General features: G+C 41.3%; 2 protein-coding genes across 3 annotated transcripts; both read right to left on the reverse strand.

Annotated features, from left to right (window-relative positions):
* Nucleotides 1-6: 6 nt before the first annotated feature.
* Nucleotides 7-20,060, reverse strand: usp47 (ubiquitin specific peptidase 47). 2 transcript variants are annotated; one of them, XM_034111454.2, is made up of 29 exons: nucleotides 19,751-20,060; nucleotides 16,965-17,021; nucleotides 14,631-14,825; nucleotides 13,444-13,560; nucleotides 13,200-13,353; nucleotides 13,006-13,102; nucleotides 12,085-12,230; nucleotides 11,893-11,972; nucleotides 10,942-11,091; nucleotides 10,658-10,753; nucleotides 10,404-10,556; nucleotides 9,744-9,902; nucleotides 9,060-9,191; nucleotides 8,695-8,771; nucleotides 8,194-8,249; nucleotides 7,741-7,853; nucleotides 7,536-7,637; nucleotides 7,229-7,436; nucleotides 6,655-6,770; nucleotides 6,411-6,530; nucleotides 5,325-6,141; nucleotides 4,719-4,894; nucleotides 4,539-4,619; nucleotides 4,330-4,445; nucleotides 4,119-4,237; nucleotides 3,151-3,281; nucleotides 2,778-2,825; nucleotides 2,544-2,674; nucleotides 7-1,518 (listed from the first exon to the last, which is right to left on the reverse strand). In XM_034111454.2, exons 1-29 carry the CDS (start codon nucleotides 19,793-19,795, stop codon nucleotides 1,344-1,346), a joined length of 4,167 nt encoding a protein of 1,388 aa, XP_033967345.1. In that variant the 5' UTR covers nucleotides 19,796-20,060; the 3' UTR covers nucleotides 7-1,343. The 2 variants fall into 2 exon arrangements, with proteins under 2 accessions (XP_033967345.1, XP_033967352.1); XM_034111461.2 differs by lacking the exon at nucleotides 16,965-17,021 and having other exon boundaries at nucleotides 19,751-20,059.
* A 1,575-nt stretch (nucleotides 20,061-21,635) lies between these two features.
* On the reverse strand, nucleotides 21,636-23,116 carry clec3a (C-type lectin domain family 3, member A). Its single transcript, XM_034079931.2, has 3 exons — nucleotides 22,840-23,116; nucleotides 22,665-22,751; nucleotides 21,636-22,166 (listed from the first exon to the last, which is right to left on the reverse strand). Exons 1-3 carry the CDS (start codon nucleotides 22,949-22,951, stop codon nucleotides 21,769-21,771), a joined length of 597 nt encoding a protein of 198 aa, XP_033935822.1. The 5' UTR covers nucleotides 22,952-23,116; the 3' UTR covers nucleotides 21,636-21,768.
* Nucleotides 23,117-23,216: the final 100 nt, after the last annotated feature.

Consider the following 23,216-nt stretch of genomic DNA (forward strand, 5'->3'; position numbering starts at 1 on the left):
TGCGAGTTAAATTGAGCCATTTTTAATTTACAGTTACAGAAAACTGCAGTTATGGAAACAACATTTTTTTCAATTCATTTCTAAAATCATCTTAAACTATTTTCACACAGGATTTAAATCTCAAGAAATAAACACAAAAAAAAAGTTATTGGCATTTCTACAGTGAATAGCTGGTGGCAGCATCAGGAGCCCGGAGGGGCCGCGATGCTGAGCTTCAGTCCGGCTTTCTGCACCCTCTGGTGTCAGTCTATAGAGCAGCAGCAGCAGCAGCAGGTAGAAGTGCCAAGAACAACCTCACACTCTGTCAAACCCCACAGAGAGCTCCCTCACACACACAGTAGAGATGTACACCCAGTTCAAATGATGAAAACAAAAACAGAAATCCACTTTGTTAATTAAAGGTTAATACAGACAACAGATGTGTGCCCGGTCCCTCATGACACTTAAATGAATGATAACGCCTGGAGCAAAATAATAATATACAACAGACACAAACTAGACAAGGAGATTGTTAACATAATTGTCTTGGTTCCATTTCATTGAACTTTGTATTAAAGGTACCAATACGCTATGCATCACGCAATCTAGTGGAAGTGGTGTAAGAGAGGTAAAGGTCCTATAAAGCACAAAGAGCAGCAGTCAGGAAAACCCATATCAACATATTACTCCGGCTTTTATAGAAGCAGAAACAACCTCAGGATTACAAATTCTTAAATTGTTGCTTTTTGATTCTTCAAATCGTGTGAAAGAAGTTGTCAAAGTCACTGAGAGAGTGAGGTTTGCCTCACCGGAAGAGGTGAGACGGAGGAAGGCTGGATAAGTAGTTCTTGGTTGTGTGTGCGCTGTTGGTTTTTAATTGTTTGAAGGAAGGAGAGCGATGCATGTAAGAGTAATTTCTGTAAGAGCAGAGCTCGGGGGATGTGAGCATGTGGACTTACTGATGAATCAGAATCAACTCTATTCCTGAAACAGGAAGAGAAACACAGTGACGAGGAGGAGAGAGAGGAGACTGGAATAGACGCGATGGATGCTTTCGAGCTCAGTTTCACAATCCTAACATCTCTGGAGCTTTCACGTTCAATTGATTTGTGTTTACAGTATTTGATTCTTTATCTGTATTCAATAGCTTTTGTACTTCCCTTTAAACTTCACAGTACAATACACTATAGTGCACAACAGGGTTTCTGAACCAGTCCTGGGGCTCAGAGTGGAGGGTGTGAGCTCATTAGCCTCACAAAGCTGCTTGATGTTCAAGTAAGTATCAGGCTGGACTCTCAGTCCTGCAGCCTGGAGGCTCTGCTGCTGCAGCCGGACATCCTGATAGGAGGAGCGCGGCTCACTCCTCAGTCCTGCCCCGGGTCCTTGGGGGGGCCCCCGTCCAGGTAGATCTTGAGGGCCTTCTCCTTGCGCGGCGAGTAGCTGACACGGTGTCCGGTCTTTAGCAGACGGCTGCTCTCCTTCTTCATCAGCTCACTGCGCTCCTCGTCCGACAGCTCCATCAGCTCCTCTGAGCTGTGCCTGCATAAAGAGCACAGTGATGTTCATCCCAAGTCACAAATTCATTCTTATCTAAGGATCTACATCAGTGTTTCTCAAACTTTTTCATACCAAGGACCACTTAACCAATAAACACTCGCGGACCACCTAACTCCAAAAATATCCAAAAACACATCGTTTTTCTAGAACAGATTACAAATCGCCTGCAAATGGTACAAACAAGTGGAAACATGTGTGATCAAGGTGTTGCGCTGGGCTATATCATACAATCGAAAGTGAAACTTAAGCTCGCTCCATTGTGGAGATATTCTCGCGAGAGTGCGGAAAACTTTTATTTATTTATTTCAAATGTGAAATGTTACCAATATACTCACGGACCACCAGTGGTCCGCGGACCACTAGGGGGCACTCACGGACCACCAGTGGTCCGCGGACCACACTTTGAGAAGCACTGATCTACATAAACCGAAAATTCACAGGATCTTATCGGCTTCGCTCCAAGGACTTGTTTCTTCTAACTGTACCAAAAGACGGTACTGAAGTGGGGAAGAGGGGGTTTAGTTACGCTGCTCCTGTGGCTTGGAACCAGCTGCAAATTGAGCTGAAACTCAGAGAGCTGGTTTCTTTAAAAAGACTCAAAACGACTCAATGACCTTGAAACAAGCCGCTGTGTCTGTAAATGCTTTGGCTCAACTTGTTGCATGACTGTGTGTTTTAAAATTGTCTGTAACTGTGCTATCTTGGGCCAGGACTCTCTTGAAAAAGAGACTTTTAATCTCAATGAGACCTATCCTGGTTAAATAAAAGGTTAAAAGGTTTCAAATTGTATATTTTAAGAAGCTTAGTCAGCTTTTTTCAGGAATATTTACAAATTGTATTCTGTATGTATATAATAATAGAAAGTATATTGTAATAATATCAATATTAAGGGTTAGATAAACCAATTTAACACATACAACATATGTTCCTTTATTTGTAGAAGTCTGCACTCCAGGTTTTACATGTAGTTCTTGTCAGTTCTTGAGTGTGTGCTGTGATGGTTTTACCTGAAGAAGACCACAGCTCCGTCGTCACAGATGTACAGAGGCCACACGTTGAGAGTCGACACCTTGGGGTTCCAGTCCAGATCCTGATGGATCTCCAACACGGAAATATCACAGGGAAATGTTCCTCTACCCTGTTCACAGGAGACGGATATATTATCAGTAACAGGTCGGACACTAAGAACAAAACAAGTGTCATTTGTTTACAAGTATGATATTTATGTATATCTCACATACCTTTGCAAACTCCAGGTTCTGGAGAGGAATATCGCCTAATTCACTTAGCTGCAAACGGAAGAAGGAAATTAGTTGGAAAGTCACAATTTCATTTTCAGAGTGTAATGGTGTTCAGTGATAATGAGTGTGCATGATTCATGATTATCTCACTGCAAAATTACAGTTGTTATGTGAACAGCAGTGAAAATGAACAGACGCGTCACCAACAATCAGTGTTTATTATGACATTTATTTTTTCGTGTTTCGTTTCACATTTCTTGCATTTTAGTGTTTGTTAACTAGGATAAGATCATTGTAACTGTTTTAAATGGTTAAATAACAGACACTTGGATAAGTAAAAAGAACTGTGAGAAGCATCCAGCAGCACACATACCTTCTGCTTGAGTTCCTCCACATTGCTGCTCTCTAGGATAACTTCCTGGAAAGGCCCCAGCTTCATAGTAGAGGGGCTCCACCTCCGGCTCAGGACAGCCAGCTGCGACATGGACTTCATCTTCTCCGGATCTGAGACACAAATCATGACAGACCATCGATACAGGACATTGTTTCACCTCGAGAAAGAACATGTTTCCCTGCAGGATGACACGAGCTTTATCTGCAGCTTCAAATCATGGGTTTCCAAAATCAAATGACAATATAATTGAGCGATTTTTTCTTCACTGTGACATTTTCACGAGTGTCTCGAAAAAACAGATCATCTCCCCTTTTATTGGTTTAGTTTCTCAAATTAGAACTCACTTTTAGTTCTGCTTCAAAATATAGCTTCTCAAGATACAAACTTTATTTAATTGTGGTTATTATTACACGTTATAAAACGGACAATTCAAATCCAGCAATCTGATTGGTTCTTAGCCGTGATATAATGAGCGTATGCCATGGGTAGAATTGTAGTTACTTTTGACAACGAGTCAGTATCCCTCCGCGTCTGAGAAAAACTGTATACAGTTGGTATGAAAAGCAAACTGCCTGCAGTTTGCTTTTCAGACTGGAACAAGAAAACAGCGGAGAAGTAACGGGGCAGAAACCCTCATTTTTACGCAGCGGTCCAGACAGACATCAAACGGCAAAACATATTCAGTGTGCAGTTCCTTTGGCATTAGGGCAGGGATATCTAGATACTTTCCAAGGTTTGACACAATGAATTGTGATTGTGTAATCAAAAAGGTCCGCAAAAACGCTATCGAAGCAGTTCCTGCCGTTACTACATAGTTCAAACAATAACAACGACTATTTTTGATCTGCCAGTCGGGGATTGTTTTACCCATAATGAGTATTATTGTGTACTATTGCTTAATTAACCCATTGTACTGTGGTTAAACCAAACTGCAGATTGAGTGTTACCATTGAGAACTTCCAGGAAGACCTCCCAGTTGGAGGAGATGCTGATGTCCTCTTCATAGACGTGGTAGTCCAGAAACACCGTGCCTGGGTTCTTCCAGGTCTTTTTCCTGAGACGGACACTAGGCACACAGACACACACATTGTTCGGTAAGAACACCTACACTTTGTTATAACACATTTATATAAAAAGAAAACTATGACAAAGTCTCACCTCTCGATGCTTAGATCGAGCTTGCAGTGCTCTTTTAGCTGAGGGAGCAGCTCCTCTTTGGACTGCCTGACCGTCATGCCCTTGGCGAACACCGTGTCCACCAGGAACTTACACGGCTGGAAACAGAGACATGGATACATTTGCAATATTTGTGACAGTAATTTATCAGTCACCATCTTTTTTAGCACAGGGAGAGAAACAACTCTTACCTCCGTTTCATTCACTAGTAGCTGATACACTTTCACTCTGTATTCACCCTTTTTCAGTGCTCTCCCTAGTCGAATAGTTATCTACGGGAAGCAATGAAATGTAAAGTTAAGTCATGTATTGGCTCACTCAAACTCAAACATACTTAAAATTGGCAAATCAATTCTGGATGGGATCCTGACCTTGTTGTCGTCAGAGAACGATGAGAGTGTTTCATTGAGCCGTACACTCTCGAACTCCTGGTTGTTGGCGTACACCCGGAACACCTTGAACTGAGTGGAGGCGACTCCCACGTAGGGCTCCATGTTCTGTTTGAATGCTGCTAATGTTATTCTCTTGTCCACGTGAACAACTACACCTGAAGTAGATAAAAAGAAACAAAATAAATGAAACATTTGGTCCGATGTTCTGCCCTCTTGATGAAGGAATATGCATGTTGTTGTGTCAGCTAGAGATGCACAGACTGCACATTTCCTGATCGATTTTGTGACCTGCCAATTCAGATTTTTTCTGATTCGAAATGTTTCTAAGAACTACAATTGACACTATACACAAAACATTTTTGTATCTTTTCTGATAGGAAAATGTAAAATTCAAATGGTATGTTCCTTGTGAAACCATATAGATTTTTTCTTTCAAACTGTACTAATTTACAGAACCTTCTTGATTTTAAGGTTTTAATTTCTGCATGGCTTATTTTGGACTTGCCGGTCTTAAATAGCAAATTGCACTCGAGTACATCTATTTTGTTATTCCTTTAAAGTGCACAAAAAATAGAAAGTCCATACATTTTAGTGCATCCGACGTGGCGTCCTCCGGAGAACACGGCTCTGCTCTGAAGAACAGGTACTGAGCCTCTGCCTTGATCTTCCCGTTGTCGTCGTACTCGCTGTCCGTCCCTGAGTCTTCTTCAGCCGTGTCCCAGGTCTCCTTCTTGCCCTCGTGGGCTTTGGAGCGGCGGCTGCTTGTGATGCTGTGAGAGTCCAAGCCGTTGGCCAGCTGTATGGGCCCGCTGTCCGCATTGCACAGAGTGTCACTGCTGTGGCTGGAGCTCAGGATGTCGCTGTCCACCGAGCTGGTGCTGCGGTCGTTGTTCACCTCAGAGTCCGAGCGCTCCTCGGAGGCAAAGTGGTTGTCGGGGTCCGAGGAGGCGCCGCTGCTGCCCCCGGCCCTGATCCGGTTCTCTAGCTCCCTGTTGTCTGCAGCCACACAGAGCGAAGAGTTTGAGTCAGCCTCCTGGCTCGGGGACTCGATATGTTCAAAGTCAGAGCTTTTCTGGCTGTCGCTGGTGCTGGAGCTCTGCTGCTGCTGCTGCTGCTGCTGCTGCTGCTGCTGCAGCTGCAGAGACAGACTCTTTAACTTATCTGTGCTCTCCTCCAGGATCGCCTCTACTGATTTTCTGTCACCCTTTGAACCCTCTAAGGGCACATCAGAGTCAGCTCCTTCTCTTTGGCAAGGAGTCCTGTTGGCCAAGGTACCAGGAGACTGCTCAGGCAGTGAGACCAAGAGCCGGATCGTGTTTCCGTGACGATCCAACAGTTTCCACAGGAGCGAGTCAGTGAAAGCAACCTGATGATCCGTCGACTCGGAGCTCTCTACAAAAACCTGTGGAAAAACAAATTGAAACACAGGTTAAAACTCAAAAGTCGATTTGTTGATACATAACTGGCACTCGTATTTGGCAAAATTATAAAGAAAAATTTGCAAATGTGTGAAATTAGATCTGCAAGACATACTTTAGTATTATTTTTGTTGTATTGTTTTTTGTTTTAGTTTGAGAATCTATGAGAATCTAGTGTGGAAGATGGGAACACAATGGAAAAAAAAAACACAACAGCTCATAGATTGAAATGAAATGTAAAACATGTCGTGACCTTGTTGCTCCTGAAGAACCCTTCAGCTTTCAGTGTCTTGTTTGGAACATACAGGAGCCGAAGGTCGTTATAGCAACGCTCCAGGACGACACGCATGGCTTCTGCAGATAGCCCGGTAGCCTGGAGAAACAAACTAGTCTTCAGTCACATTTTCACTCTTTACAGTTTTCTGTGCTGATGATTAAAACAGAACGTTGAGGAATGAGGAGAAGATGTGGTGTAGAAACTGAGGAGAGAAGGAAACCTGTGCAATAAGCAGTTTGAATTCAGTGATCGACTGGTTCAAGTAGGCCCGGACACTGATTGGAGTGGCGATGCTCTCAGTCTTCAGATCCACAACGTGAACCTTCACCATCACCTCTGTAGAAAATCATAAAACACAGTCACAAGGAAATAAGATTAAGATGGACTTTTATTAATCCCTCGTGGGGAAATTGTTTCTCTGCATTTGACCCATCCTAGTGTTAGGAGCAGTGTGCTGCCATTTTGAACGGCGCCCGGGGAGCAGTGTGGGGAACGGTGCCTTGCTCAGGGACACCTCGGTAGCACTTGGTCTTGCCGGGACTTGAACTGGTGACCTTCCAGTTGCCAAGCCGAGTCCCTATCGACTTCCCCACCACCGCCCCAAAAATAAAGCAAATATATAGCTTGGTATTCTGACACATCTACATCCATTACTAGTGTATAGTCTATTTGCTCGTTTCCCTCAGAGTTGTATAATCATTCATGATTTATTAGTCTCATACTTCACAAAAGGACCTTTGCGGCACTGGCTATGAAAAAACAAGTATGAATAAAACGTAGCAGGCTGTACTGACCTCCAGGTTTGTAAGGCTGGAACACTTGCTCTGGTTTGCGGATCTCCAGCAGCAGGTCGAACATATACGAGGACTTGACTCCTCCGAGCAGCATGCCCATGGGTGTGTCCTCCTCCCCTTCGTAGGAGCGCTCCAGGTACTCGTGGAACTCGTCGTACTTCACCAGGCGGCAGCAGTCCAGAGGCACAGCTCCATCCAGCTCCATCAGCTGAAGCACAGAACACGTACAGTATTACTACACAATAATACCTTTCTGATATTTAACACTCAGAGGTCGAGTTGTTGCAAAGTCAGGTGGTCGTTAAACCTTGTAGGCCATTTCTGTTGCTTCTCTGAGAGTTTTGTCCTTGTGTACTTCCAGCTTGCTCTCCATCATCGTCTTCACAGGACGCATGCAGAAAAGCTTTATCTGGAGATAAAATGGAAGAGAGCGATAAGAGTTCAACTTGTTTTAATAGAGAATCCTCATTCAGACACATACAACGGATATTAAACTGATCTAAAAAAGGTACCTTGCAAGTGTTGCGCTCGATCTCCCTCTGTCGCTTTTCTTGCTCTTCAGATTCTTTCTCCTTCTGAACCAAACTCTTTACGTGCTCTGGGAAGTCCTCCGCATCGAAATACTCTGCAGACAGGACAGACAGGATACACTTTAGAACTGCACACTAATTCTAGGACCGGCACACCAAGGGCAAACCAGTCAAATAAACAGTTAGATAATCATCAAGATATTAAAATAACCTATGAACACTGTGTGATTTCTACTGATGTGATGCACATTTCAGGACCATAGCTCAAGTTGTTGGCTCATTCAATATGAGGGCTGATCAAAACTGTCACTCCAGTTAACATAATAGCACTAAATGACCCAATTCATCACCGAATGGCATTGCCTCTAACATTACCATGAAGGCACAATTATGTTGGTCTGAACCAAACCAGATTGAAAAAAAAAGAAGTCTTACTTGCATTCTTTGAGGCATCTTTCAATCTATAAATCAGCATATATGCATTTGTAGAACTGTTAGGAGAAAAAAAAAGATGTAAGATGTCTTGTTAATGATTGCATGTGATGTAGAAATGTAGTTCTCTCAGCTCTTTGAAAAGCTTCATATTGCTTTTAAAATACATGAGATAATTAACAAAGAATAAAACCGGAAGTTTTTCCTTGTACGATGTGAGGGTCTAAGGTCAGAGGTCATACTGATATTCTGCACAAACTGTGCATTTTATTCTGCATTTACTGTATAGTGTCCTTACTGTAAGGTCATTATTATATGTACAGCACTTTGGCTCGACCAAAAATCGTTTTAAAAATGTGCTATATAAATAAAACTTGATTTGATTTGATAAATGGGCACATCTTGATTTTCCTGATTATTGTATTCCCCAACCCAGTGCACTGTAAGCATGTGATGTCATGTGATATGAGTTGGTGTTGGAGGCAGATATGGGAGACAACTCACCTCGCAAAGGCACTGGAGTAATAGCCTCTGCTCCCTGAGGAGCCCCCATATGTCTTCCTGATATCATCTAGAGTGATCTGTCAAACAGAAGCATACTGCATGATTTCATAGATACTACTTTGTTAATGACAAGTAGAAGATTAAAAGGACACAATCTAGTTTGCTAAGTGTCAAAAGTCAAAGTCAACTTTAATGTCAATCTTACTCCGCTTGTGTTTACAGGCAGAGAGATCGAAATGAAGTTTCCAACAATTCCAAGTGTAGTACAAACTGATGAGCCAACACTGATACAGTCTGATGAGTCAAACTGCCCGACATTTAAGTGCTGAATGGACCAAACAGGGAGCTGAAGCGCTGAAGCTGACCTTGCTAACGTGCTGATCATTGAAACTGTACCACTGGCCATCAGTGAAGGATTTGATGCAGGCATAGTAGTGGCCACCCGCAGCGCTCCCAGAGTGGACCATGACGGAGAACAGCTCAAAGGTCAGCGTGTTCTGAAAATAGACAGAGAAAATGGTATCGTTTAGAAAGAAGACATTCCGGAGAACTTTTGTAAACGCCAGGGACATTCACCATTGAATGAATAGCTAATGATATGCTATATATGTACACATGATGAAAGCATGCACAATAAACAGGATACAGCTTGTAATAACATTTTATGCAACTCAACCACCATGACCTGCAACATGTTGGCTTGGTCATCACGTGGAGCGCGCAGGTTTAACCAGGTTAAATAAGTAGGATAAGGATTAGATAAGACTCTGTATCCGCAGAAACCCAATAATAAGGACTGAATTGGGGCAAGAGAAACTTGAACAGGACTCCCTACTTTTGCCTTTTAACACACAGCTAACTAATCAAGGGTATTCAACACAACGACAATCCAAAATATATCTATCTGTAGTTTAAGTATTTATTCAAATAAGGACCATGCACACAAATACATTAAACTCACAAACAAGAGAAGAGGTGTTTTATGCTAGATGTTAGCCAATAGCTCATTTCCATCTGCAGTCCTTCTATTGAGCGATCCAGATGATTACCTTTGGCTTCAGCACCCTCTCCGTGCTGCCGGTGCTGTCCAGGCAGATGCCCTCGTCTACACAATCTTCCGTGGAAAAATCGTTGCTCATCTGGTCGCTGTGGCAACTGCCTTCATTCTCTGCTCCGCTGTCAGTGCAGCTCTCGGTCTGAGGCGACTTCTAGAGAGGAGGCCGTTTCAAAAACAATAATTGAGAAGGGTTCAAATGTGTCATATGCTCTTAGAGATCCACATGCAAAAAAGAATACACCTGTAACACATCTGGTGTTGCCTTCGTGGGCCAAATGGTGTTTGTTGTTTAATTATCACGCCCTTTTACAGAACCACTATAAGAAACAACACCAATAAAAATGATCAAGGTGTGTCATATAGTGTTCACTCACAACCAGATATAATGGTGTTGAGAGGGTAACAATTCCTATAGTAACCTGACTGTTAGTTATCCCAATGGATTATGATGGAAAATCTTCTGCTTTATTAGTTACTGCGGTCATCTTAAAGTGGAGTGTGGGATATTTCTTTATTTTTCCAGCCATAGCTTAAAATCACAACAAATTATTGCTGATTAATAAACGACAGAAGGACAACCATGTAAGGGTATCGATACAATGTAAATCAGAAGAAGGGATAAAAGAGATACTGCCATTTCTGCTCCTCTCACCTCGTCTTCCACATCGATGAATGGACTCATGTCAAGCTCCTCGGGGAAAGCCATGCGGTCATTCAGCTTAATGCGGTGCATAGTGGTGTAGTCAAAGTCAAAGCGCTTCAGCTGGAGTGTCAGCAGGTAGGGGAAGTGGAGAAATCTCAGACCCTGTGTGGAGAAGCATTTATTAAAGATTCAGGCAGGTCACTAACGGGACTCTTGTCTTCACGTAGAGCAGAACTCCCATGTCACATTTTCAGTGAGCTCACCTTCCGGGCGTCACATTTCTTTTTGCACCGTTCACAGAAGTACTGGTTGGGCCCGTCAAGAGTTTCTGGTTGCATGAACGCATGCAAAGCTTCTTCCTGTAGCAGAAAAGATGTTCCATTTTGATAAAAGGTTAAAATATTAAATGATCAAAAAACTGTACTAAAAGGTGCTGCAGAAAAGCACAGAATGTAAACAGGTTTGATCCAAATGTGAGTGTTTGTTTGAGCCTTTGCTGCCAATGAGCGAAAGGTTTAAAATGATGAAATGTGGCGAGATGACGCACCACACTGCTGTAGGCCTGGCTGGCTCCGAAGGGTCGGATCACTAGAGGGATGTCCAGGTAAGTATCAATCCTCCAGCTCTCATAGCCACACTCCAGACAGCGCACGTAATCCTTCAACTTCCCCTGGTACAGCTGGTTGATCAGGTCCGCCTGAGGATATGAGGCATGACAGTCAGGCCTTCTCAGCCACGTTTCAATACTAACAATACAGCATGTGTTTGGGCTTCAAAAGGTTATCATACTTCTACACTCCCTCACATAAAAGCAGCCAATTATTTCTGTGTGACACCACCAAGCATCCAAAATGCATGGATGGCTTAGGATGGATGGAACAAGAGATATATTTAATACAATTACTTTATTAATAACTTGGCCCACTCCTGTAATAATCTAATTATAGCTACGTTTGGTAAAATACAAGAAAATATATGTGGAAACTTGTTGTTACCAAATTATTTGTAGAGTGGTCATTATAGGACAACTCAGACTCAGGTTATTAGAGAAATCTCGAGTCTCAACTTCCTTAGATCCAATGCTGGAAACTGTTTTTATTCCTTACATAGATTTGGATAAAAATGGGGGATACATTTGTTCAACAGTTTTACTATTAACTGTTTATCAGTTCAAATGTTTACTTTAAGTGTTAACTTCTGCAAAGTAAGCTGTACAAATATTCAAATCCATTGCAGCAGTTTGTTATTTACGTTTGCCGTTGTTTTTTTATCACATGCATCTATTCTGTGCTAACAAGCATCTCATGTGTACAGAACAGGCACACTGGATTAAGTGTTCGCAGTTTATAATTTGCTCCCGAGATAAGACACAGCTAACCCAGGGGCTTACTGGCCCATTTCCCTTCTCCCACAGTGGCTCTTTTGTTTCCAGCCCTTAAAATTGGCTGCTGAACTTGTTGTTGTCAGAAGTCTGGGAAAACGTCATGCTTTCTCCTACCTGCTCGGTCTGCTTCCACTTTTGCTCCAGGGCATCGAACATGACCCTGCACAGCTCCTGGACGTCATGCTGCTGCCAAGCTGAAAGACACAATAAGTGTAATTGAGTTTACAGAGGCAGAGGCACAAGGTCTCTCCTTTTACACACACACGAGCCATGTGACTCTAGTCACAGGAGAGTTCAACGGCTCACCCTCGCTGCTGTCCCAGCCGAAGCTCCGCGTCACATCGGTGGTCTCGATAGCTCGTTTCTTACTCGTCTGCAGCAGAATAAACAGCCTCTGCAGCTGGTGGGGTATACTGGTGACTGGATCCTCCTCACTCTCCTCAAACTCCCAGCTGAAGGTTAAACAGAAGTTAAAATCATACCAAAAGTAGTTCTTCGCAGATAAAACTTCACATATGCCCCTTTCACACCAATGCGTTTTCAGGGCCGGCTCGGAGCTAGAGCCTGAAAAGTACCGTTTTTTCCTCTTCACACCGCAACGGCGCCGCCTCTTAGCTCCGGAATCCGGTTCATTTCCAGCTCCAAAAATTGTCGGTCTAGAAGCAAGATTACGGAGCTAAGAGGCGGCGCCGCTTACGTCTCTCATACGTCGAGGCGGGGGCAGGGGCAGGGGCGGATCAACCTCCTGAACAACAACAAAATGCCCACGTTTGTACACAACGATGGAAAACCTCAAACTTAATAAGCAGCAGTGGTCTACTGAAAAGACCAGCTACCTAGTGGCAATCTGGTCTTCCGAAGAGGTACAGAGGAAGCTGGAGGGGAGCACGCGGTCCAAAGCTATTCTGCAACAATTGCAGCGAGAGATGGCAACCACTGGTTATGACCGTAGCGCTGAACAGATTGGCAACAAATTGAAAAAAATAAAGAAGGATGTGTGAGAGATTTCGGCACAGTTTGGCTTTTATGAAGCAGGCGCGTAAACGGTTACGTCATGACACAAATGATGAGGCAATGACGCAGTACCACCCCGGCTCTGTGTGGTGTGAACAAAGCGGGAGCAGAAAAGGGAAACCAGAGCTGAACCAGAAAAGCTCTAGCACGGAGCTAGAACGGGAAAAGCGCTAGTGTGAAAGCCGCAAAAGATACCTAGAAGTAGATCCTTACTTGTAGAGAGCATTTCTGAACTCGGGGGTCATGTACAGGGTTTGTAGAAGACTGTTCAAATAGCAGGTCATAGCTTGGTTGACCAGGCCCACGTAACCTACAGCAGGGAGGGAGGGGGAGACGAGTAGTAAGAGGACAGTCAGGTTTGTATGAAGAGAGCGAGGTCACATATTGAACAGGCGACTGAGCCTCACCTGTGTCTGATTTGTTGAGGATGGAGGAGTAGGAGTAAGAGGGGCTGCTGTAGTCTCCGCTGCAGCCTGCAGTGCTGTCTCTCGGTAAGGGCCCGATGAATCGATCCTGGGAACTGTCATCCAGCCCGCCGCTATCTGCAGTTCCTGACTCTTCCTGTGCACGTAAACAGTCAGAGAGAGACTATTTCAGTAGGATATACCATATAAATTCTGGAACACATCCTGTTGATAGTGTACCACTCACCGATGCAATCTGGGGCTGCTCTCCATCTTTGTCCGTGAGCTGGAGGAAATTCCTCTTATTGCCAGGCTCAAATCCAAAATCTGAGAGGGACATCTTACTGCTGTGATCCAGTGGTGCCTAGAGGGGGAAGAGTAAAAACTAAAATGTAATTAAAACAATCCCTGGAAAATACAGAACAGCCCCAGAACATCCGAAGCTAGTCTTCAAACTCCATGAACTCACAGGACTAAGAGTCTCCCTGAACTCATTTTCAGCAGATTCCCTGTATCGGTGAGTACAAGGAAAGTAGCCCGAAGCCAACATGTGAGAAATGCTTTTATGCAATACTTTCTGTCTTTCTCCTGAGCAAGCTGAGAGCAGGCAAAGTGTTGCAGTGGAAGCATCCAGGAGCTTAATCCACTGACCTACTCAGTGAGATAACAACAGACACAGCACCTGGGCTTTGGCCTGGGTCCGCAGCAGGATTAGGCTGTGATTAGGCAGGAGTAGTATGTAAACAAACGGGGACAAACTCATAGTTAACACCGAGGAGACACACTAAGAATGTGTCCATGCATTTTAAAGTACTCACTTTTAGAAATGCCATTCTTATTGACTTTATACTTTGTATCAGAGAACAATAGTATGGCAAAATCCATTTTTGAACACTGATAGCATAGATTATTAAAACTATACGCTGTTGGGTTTTTCTATCAGCTTCACTGAGTTCATGATGAGGTGACACGACCCTCCCATTGCAGCAGGGGTAATGAGTCCTAATATAAACTTCTTATAAGTGGAAGATACGTGAACTGTAAGTAGAGACAGGGAGCCATTATCATGAGGCTCAACTGCTGCACTAAACCAAGATTTGCGTCTGCAGAAAAAGCTATGAACACAGCCAGATCATGCTGTCCCCTTTTAACAATGTTGTGCATATTACCAAACAAATGCATACTTCACATCCAGTCAACTATTTATAGTTTGTGTTGCTGGCTTCCTGACAAACAATAAATAGGTACAATGTTCCCTCTTATTTTCTCTGCCACACTAAAGTGCAACTTTTATCCAGACGCCACCTTTTCCTCTGAGGGTAATCACAGAACTGTGTCCTACAGCCCAGTTGTAATCCAGTATTACTGTTATAAACCATTCACATATGTTCGCAGACAAAAGTGACTCTAGTCTAGATTAATGCATTTCCTAACCATGTCCTGCGTATTTCCCCAGGCAAGGTCAAAAGTGGCTTTCACATATCCCGCTTTGTGAGCAACATCATCATAGAGTTTGGAGAGGGTGGTGGAAGCCGGAAGATTCAGGGTCAGCCTCTCGTTGACCGTCTTTGCGCTGGTGATGTCCTGAATGATGCACAGCACTCTGGGCTCCTCAGCCGCATTTTGGATCTGAAAATCAAGAATGGCGGAAATGATTAACATGATGTGTTGGCAAAATCTCCTTTCTGTATTTTTGTGTTGCAAACACCATGTACTGGTGAAAAGCTAAGCTTTAAAACAAACGGTTAGTAAGGCTATTCGACAAATGTCTTCATTAGAAACAAGCCAGTACAGAAAAGAAAAACTCTTTCTCATGTCATGCCGCAGTAATGACACTTCTAATGGCGCATTTCCACTACAGCGCGGAGCTCGCTTTAAGCGTGCCGAGCTGTGCGGGGCCCGTTTTTGGTTACGTTTCCACTTAGCGGCTAACGGGTACTATTTCACAGTTTTTCTGGCCCCATAAAATCGAGGTTCTTTCCGGGCCAACAACCAGGCTGAGTATGCTAAACTAGAGAGAGAATCGCTGGCAAGGGGGTAAGAAAGAGAGAACTGTATTCCTAACCATAACCAAGTTCCTGATTTCAATAAAAATGTTCTGTACCACATTTTTAGAGAAAGTTCCTTGTGGTTACGTGTGTTAAGAACAAATGTAACAATTTAGAAGCTTAGAAGTAAAGCTTATACTGGGTATTCAATGCATCAACAATGAGTTATGCAGAAAACAACTTAAAACTAAATGTTAAATATTTTTCAAAATCTATTTAATTACTTTAAGTTAGTATTATAGTATACTAGCAATATGTTACTATAACTATTCATTTATACTTGCGATCACAGAAGAAAAAGCTATTTTCCTTACAACTAAACAGCTTTTCCCCAAAAGTGACAGCTTTGCCAAAGAAGCTTAAATGTGCGTACTGCTTTTCTTGTCTAAATATACCACACCTACACATGACTGGACAAGCCCAGTCACAGATCTTAACTTACAAATCTTAAAACAGAAAAACAATGACAGATTGTTAATTTTCTCCAAAACTGTTCACATTCTGTTATAATAAAACCGGCCATGCAATTGCTGACACAAGCCTCTTTTTAAGAAAAAGTGTCAATTAATTCCAAGAAAAGCAAGAGTTTCAAGATGCAGCGAGGCACTCAACAACTAAACACACCCAATAGTTTGTTTTCTGATTGGTCGATGCGATGGAACAATAACACAAACTGGCAGAAAAACTCACTCAACAAGTGCTTAAGTATTAAGCATCCAAAGAAGATGACAGGTCAGTTTCTTTCGGCTCGTGTATTGGTGAGCATTTGGTATTTAAAATGACTGAATGAAGGCATAATGAAGAGATAGAATAAGAGTTAAGGCTGAGTCCTTAGCAGGGACCCGGGTTATAATATGACCTTGCCATTTTTGTCCATCTTTGGATGTACTATCTAATGAAGGAATTCCAAAATATAATCCACAAAAAATAACAGAGGGAATCACAACCACATCAATCCCATGTGTTTCCCCTACCATTGTCTTAGAGGGGCGACGGAGCCCCGCGCCCCCCCTGAAATTTAAGGTGTTTAAAAAATATATATATATAATTTTTCTTTTTCTACTGTCACTTTTCACATTGAACGTGTGCTCTTTTATTAAATAAACTAAACGCTTTCATTTTAAGTTGTGAGTTTAGTGTTTTTGACCCTAAGAAACACTGATGCATTAATCAATAACAATAATCCACAGCTCCTCTCTCTGCTCCAGAGGATTTCAAAAATATAAAGCAGTAAACCTAGGGGAAACACTGAATCCTATGCAGTTCCATCGATAGGGTTAAATGAAATTCTGGTGAAAATGCTGTCTTCTTAATCTTGTATACTTTTACTGGATTAGATACTGCGTAATTTAAATTACAATGCTGTCATTGCATGATAACATCATATCTTTGCTTCAGACAATATTTAATACAGTTGTACTGGGGCCGTTTGGGGTTTATTTTGATACAAACATGAGGAATACAAAAATATCCCTCTGGTATCTGTACCAAAGTATTGTTATGTTGAAAGGGGTATTTACATTTTAAAATATATAATTATTTTCCAGAAGTTGGTCTTTCATAGAACACAAACTCTAGTAAGGTGCAAGTTTCTTATATTTGTATTTATAAATCTGTTGTTTGTGACTCCTGGTGAACAATGTCATCACGATGCTGCTTCATGCATTTATTTCACACCATTCGTTATCTCTCTACCACTCAACACACAAGCCATGGCTACCTGACACATCCTCTTTATCTCATCAAAAAGACTCTGTCTGCAAATCCAAAATGCACCCTAAAGATATAGATAGTTAGGGAGAAGAACAATTTAAAACAAACACATCAAGGAAATAAGTTGTCAAACATGTCTGATTGCCTTCAAAAACAGACTGCCTTGAAGGCTTACACCAACATATCAACAACTTTGCCTGTGATTTATTCACGTTACACAAGTTTTTGCATCCTCTTTGTGATCTTGGCAAAGGCTGATTGACAGGTCCTATAAAGTAGGAGCAGCGAACAACACAGTAGTGTATCATGAGATTAAAGGTTATTTTTACCGTGAATATAATCACAAGGTGCTGACATGAAGCCCCGGGCAATGCACAGACAGTATTTATTAATAGCTGTGACTGATTCTAAATGAACAAAACTAATGATGACAGGCTATAATATTGGTAAATGCCAGCATCAATTAAATAATTTCAACACAATGTAATTACATTACAACTGCACATGGCAGCACACAAAAAGTGAAGAAGCCAGCCACCAAATTAGAAGATTCTCTTTGTATGTATTGGCATGATCTGCTCTGCTGGTAAATGTATGGGAGCACATTGACAATTAACATTTTTCACCAAAAATATGTTACGGATACAACTTTCTTTTATTTTCTTTTTTTATTACATTTTTTGAAACTGGCTCAATAAAATGTATCAGCTGCCTAAAATCCAATAGTTTTTAGAATGGTGAAAATTATTAAGCAGGTTTTATGCATAATTGCTTTACCTTTCAATGAAAAAATAAGTATCGACAAAGTACAAACATAATGTAAATATTTTAAACTAAAACATAAGGATACTCCAGTGGCAGTAACAACATATATTTTAATAATTGAGACAAACATCACATGTTTACGGCCAGTTTGTATTGGCTTGTTGTGAATAATAAATATTTAATCATGAATAAAGTCCTTCATAATAATAAATAATGGTGTTCTTGAAATGACAGAGACTGGATATGCCAGTATTACTTCCAAACTTTTGGCTTTGATCACAAACACAAAGCCATTAGCCACCTGTCATAAATGTGACAGGGTTGCATGTGATATTTACTGGGCGTCTCTCTTCACAAGTGTTTCATTTAATTTGGCATCAACAGAAAGCACTGAGTGTCTTCTGGTTTCCCAGAACAACACACCACTGCTCTCATCCACTTTCAACACCAAACTGCAGCTTAAATTACCTAAACTTGAGCTCATGTCTTGTTCCACAACATTAGTCAATAATGTGTAACCTTGCAAATGATTTCAACAACAAGACTAATACTGGAAGAGAAACTTTACTTGGTTTAAGTGAACTGTGGAATCAGCGGAGCGGAACTTATTAATAACATAATAACACCAACCATTCCCCATCTTAAATTGTTTTTTCAGCAGTTAAATTGGATTTTTAAGTAATAAAATCTGAAGGACAAAGACATTTCTTCCTGCTGTCAAAATGCTGCGTAAATAAACCCGTTTCCTCCTTTCTAGCTGAATTCATCCGTGTAATTGTTTTATTTATTTGAATAGATGTATGACACATTAATACGCTGTACAGCTTCAAGCTACACTACATCTATGAATTACATTGCTGCATGATCAGATGCAATTGTACACATAGCCCTAATGTCAACGAGTGACGTCCTATGTTTGACGTATTACTCTTCAGCTGACGTAAATGCAGCCACGGTGCCAATACAAAAACACCCATAATGTATTAACTTTTAGTAGATGTACGTGAGCACAAAATAACAAATGAATATGACTACCATGCCTGTAGCACCATCGCGGACGTTTATGACAATATCAACGTTATCCTTAGCAGACATGTCAGCACCAAAACAATCTAGTAATGTTAACGATTAGTGGTGTTTACAGAAGCTATACACGATTACATTGCTACATGTTGAAAAAAATATAACAGTCAAATGTAGCTTAATATATAATTGTTTAATTAAACGCTAGAATGTTGTGCGAAACATTGAGCCAAACAAGCAAATGCTAAATTACTTAAACATTGTGACGAATGGCGTTCTTCGTTCGTGGTTGCCAAAGTACTAAACGGGAGACATGTGTATTCAAACATAAGGAACAAATAAAAACACCTGCGTCTTCAGTAGTAACGTTAGCAAGTAGCTAGCTTGCAAATCTGACCAGCTAACGTTGACTTCCCAGTAAAGCTACAAGTTCTGTTCAAAACAATCTGCAAACACGGGCCAGAAGGGGTCAACGTATACATTATTATGAAGCTAACATTAGGGGTAAACGTTGCTTTAACAATGTCAGTCAGCTCCAAGGATGTAGGTATTTACATATAACTTCAATAACATCTAGATGTGTTGCAATTATCCAGCCGTACAAAGCTAACGACGCTTGTTCAAGCTAATGTAACTTGCAAGTTGGCTAAGTAATGTTGACAATATCGTCTTTGTTTTGAGGTTAACATTTAAGAAATGTATACGGTTTATATTGTGAAAACAGGACATGTTAACGCAAAATAACTGAATTATAATTACGCTAAAGCTTAAGGTACGGTCATAAAAACACTTTGTCTGAGCCGCTTTACCGATGTTAGCTTTTACGTTAGTTAGCCATGTCACGATAGGCCGTCTAGTGTAGCTAACGGTTAGCAGCTAGCCTCTAAATGATACACCAAGATCACAAACTCCCAAAGTGGTGCAAAAGTGTTGCTATTATTAATGAGCGTGGAATACAAGGGTGACTTTCAGAGGTTGATTCTCCAACCGGGGCAGGGTCCTCACCTCTTTGGGTACGAACTGGTTCTCCTCGCTAGGCACCATTTCCATTTGTACGACAGTTTAGACAAGCATCTATCCGGACAAGGATGTCAGCGAAAAAACTTTGCAGCGGTAAACACAAACATGTTTTGTGTCCGGTCTGTTGTAAGTTAGGATGCTTGGACAACAAAATTAAACTTGCCCAAACTTGTAGGCTTATCAAAGTGATCGCAACACTCTCGGTTACACCAACCAAGCACGAAGTGTCCTGCTATACATGGAGAAAAATGGCCGGTGTTTTACTCCGCGAGACTTCACTCAGGAGCGAGCTTTAGCGTCACATTCCAGCCAGACAAGCGTGTGTGATGTGTGCGCAGGATGACGTGTGTGTGTGTGTGTGTGTGTGTGTGTTTAATTGTTTCTAAAAGGGTACAAATGCCAGAAACACGCATAAACACTTGGTTAATGGGTAAGCTTGTATGAGAGAGTGCAGGGCAGCTGTGGGTTGGTTAGGGAATGCTTTCAATTTAACAATCGAGGCTGCTTCAATAGATTACAGCCATTAGGCCTACAATATATTAAATTGAGTAAAGTGCACAATATGTTTTCATGATCAGAATCTCACTTGGATGAGCACCTAAAACTATTCCATTCATAACGTACTACACATAGGCCTATCATTTATTTTATTTAAATGAATTTGTGAATGATGACACTGTCACATTTATCATCTGCACCATAATAATGTTGGATGTAAATAACCTGCAGATGGCATGAAATAAAACTGACATTCGATGTAACAAATGCTACTAAATGCATGGCGCAAAACATAAATACGTGACATTTAGGGGAGGGGTACAAAGTGAGACGCACATTAACACATTATATATTTTTGCATACAATGCAATGGATTTTCGGGCAGTGAGGCAGCTAAATCTATTTTTCACATTCAAACCGTGCAGCAAAAAAGGTCAAGGTTTGATAACAGTCCCTTTCTGTATGCTTGCATGTTCTTTCAATGTTTGTTCAAGTTTATTTTTGGTGCTTCCTACCACATTCCAAAAAGTAGTTAGATGAATTGACTTTAACGTTCGTATATAAAAACACACTCATAGTGATACAGTAATCAATAGTCATTTCAAAAGTGCATTAAAAGAGTCTCAACCTTCAGTTTTATCAGAGCTTCATTATGCAGCTCAGACCTCATATTGTAGTTACATTAATAACCATACAGGGGACTTTAATGTCAACCACTGCCTTTGAAATACATAAGCAGTATCGGTTAGATTTGTTAGTTATTATTTTTTCATTTCTTTATTTTTGTTATGTAGCCCACTCTTCAATTCTTCCAGCCTGTGTTTTATAAACCTTCATAACTTCTGTGTATGAAAGAGGTTTTATGCAGTTTTATTTCCCTTCCTCTGCCCTTTTAAACGGTAATGTAAAGCACCTTGACTCCCCTCAGTGGATGGTATATGTTTATTAAAAGACTTTGCCTTGCCACATGCTGCCCCGTTAGTTATTAAATCTGATAGCAGATTACAACAAGTATCCCTTACACATTATACATCTCAACTTTATCTCTGATTATTAGTCCCACCATTTAGTTTTAAAAGTTTTTTTGGGCTGTTTTAATTTCATAGTAAGGCTCTCGAGAACAACAACAACCCAACATCAGCAGTAGAAATGTTATCTGAAGAACTCACTGGTGTGTTTATATAATAATGTTAGGTGCACTGATGCTAAATAATTGAGACTTAATAAAGAAACGTTACCAGTCATTTGAAAAGAAAACCAACAAAGTTTATGTTCTTGTTTATTTCTATACAACCCTATCCCGAACGTCTTACATCTCATGCTGTTCAGTTTTCACCCGAGGATTTCACGTTTAACCTGATTATCTAATGAATAAAGTTACTGTAGGTTAACTTTCATAAAACAAGTTATGTTTCAATTATGAATAAGCACAGACTTGACAACACATCCTTATTTAGTGACCTGAATAAATGATCATCAAGTTGTCAACAACCACTCTGTTTCATTTAGGGAATGACATATTCACAGATGTAATTTTTGAGGCTGCGACACACCTCATCAGACCACTTTCCTTGTGCAGCCACTGAAAGAGCAACACAGCTCTCCCTCTTCGTTCCTGTGGGCTGCTTCTTGGAGCGGTCCCAGTTCAAGTAGCTGACTGGTAGACTGTTGACATCAACATACTGGCCTTCTTTCACTATGTCTGCCACACCGATCCAGAAGTCCTTGGATCCAGGGGCGCTCCTCTTTGCATAATCTCTAAGTTCATTGTTTTCCATCAAGTCCCGTGGCGTTGCAAGCGTTCCTCCTTGTGCAATGCAGTCTTCATTTGCATCATGGTAATGTTTGGGTTCCTCAACCGTGAGATAACACTTATTGTAAGCTTTAATCCCCCGGAGACAGACTGAAAACACAGTATCGCTTCATGAGTGAATTGTATTGTAAATAATGTACATATATGTTTTGTAACCCCCTGTTTTCCTCCAGAAAATAAATAGAAATATAATATCATAAACAGCAATGTATGAGTTTATACAATTTAGCTTTGTTTGTTTTTTCTAGCATCAACTTGGCCGCCCCACTTCAGCACTGATCTAATGAGGGCTGCTGTCCTCTGCTGGACACTCAGCACACTAAGAAGTTCAAAATCAATTTATTTTAGAAACCAAATATATCTTTGCAAAGTCCACACTCTTGCATTTCAGCGCATTAGCCTGAATTCACAAGTAAAAGTGAAGAAAAGCACCAAAACATACCTAAAACACAAATCAAATAATTAGCCAACCATCGCATGCTTTACTTCTCATTCAATAAACATACTAAATAGTGCAGTGATGCTTTTGCAATTGATCTATTACTGTAACCCCCTCTGTCTTTAATCTTCCTTCCATTAGGGCAATACCTGTCTGCAACGCCTGTATTTCCTTCAGTAAATTCACCTCCTGCCACAACCTCTCCAGCTGGGACTTAACATCATCTTCTTCAGCAGCTGTATCTCGACAAAGAGGCAAGAAAAAAAAGGTCAAATGAACATCAATATCAAGAACATTGTTAATGAACTATGTGAGTAATTATACCTCCGGACTGACGGGGCGATACAGCTTTCCTGGTGCGAGATGGGCGACTGGAGCTGAAATGAATCAAAGAAAGGCAAAGAACGAGGAGAACAAGGATGGCCAGACGTGCCATATCTGAGACCTGTGGATCCTACAGTGACAGGACACAGTTGCACACCTTGTACTTCTCCGAAAGGAACCAAAAACACTGCAGGCAGCTCGATATATACTGGCCCTTCTGTATGCCTTGCTGGGTATGCTCCCTGTATTGGATCTAACTCTGTTTTAGTCCAAACATCAGGAGGAGGTGAGAGGGGTATAAGGGTGGAGTGGCAAATAATGATTTACTTGTGTCTAGCATTTGATAAATATTTACTTGGAACAAAGTGCACCAACAA

Source organism: Pseudochaenichthys georgianus, chromosome 3, assembly GCF_902827115.2.
Source record: "Pseudochaenichthys georgianus chromosome 3, fPseGeo1.2, whole genome shotgun sequence".
Taxonomy (NCBI): Eukaryota; Metazoa; Chordata; class Actinopteri; order Perciformes; family Channichthyidae; genus Pseudochaenichthys; species Pseudochaenichthys georgianus.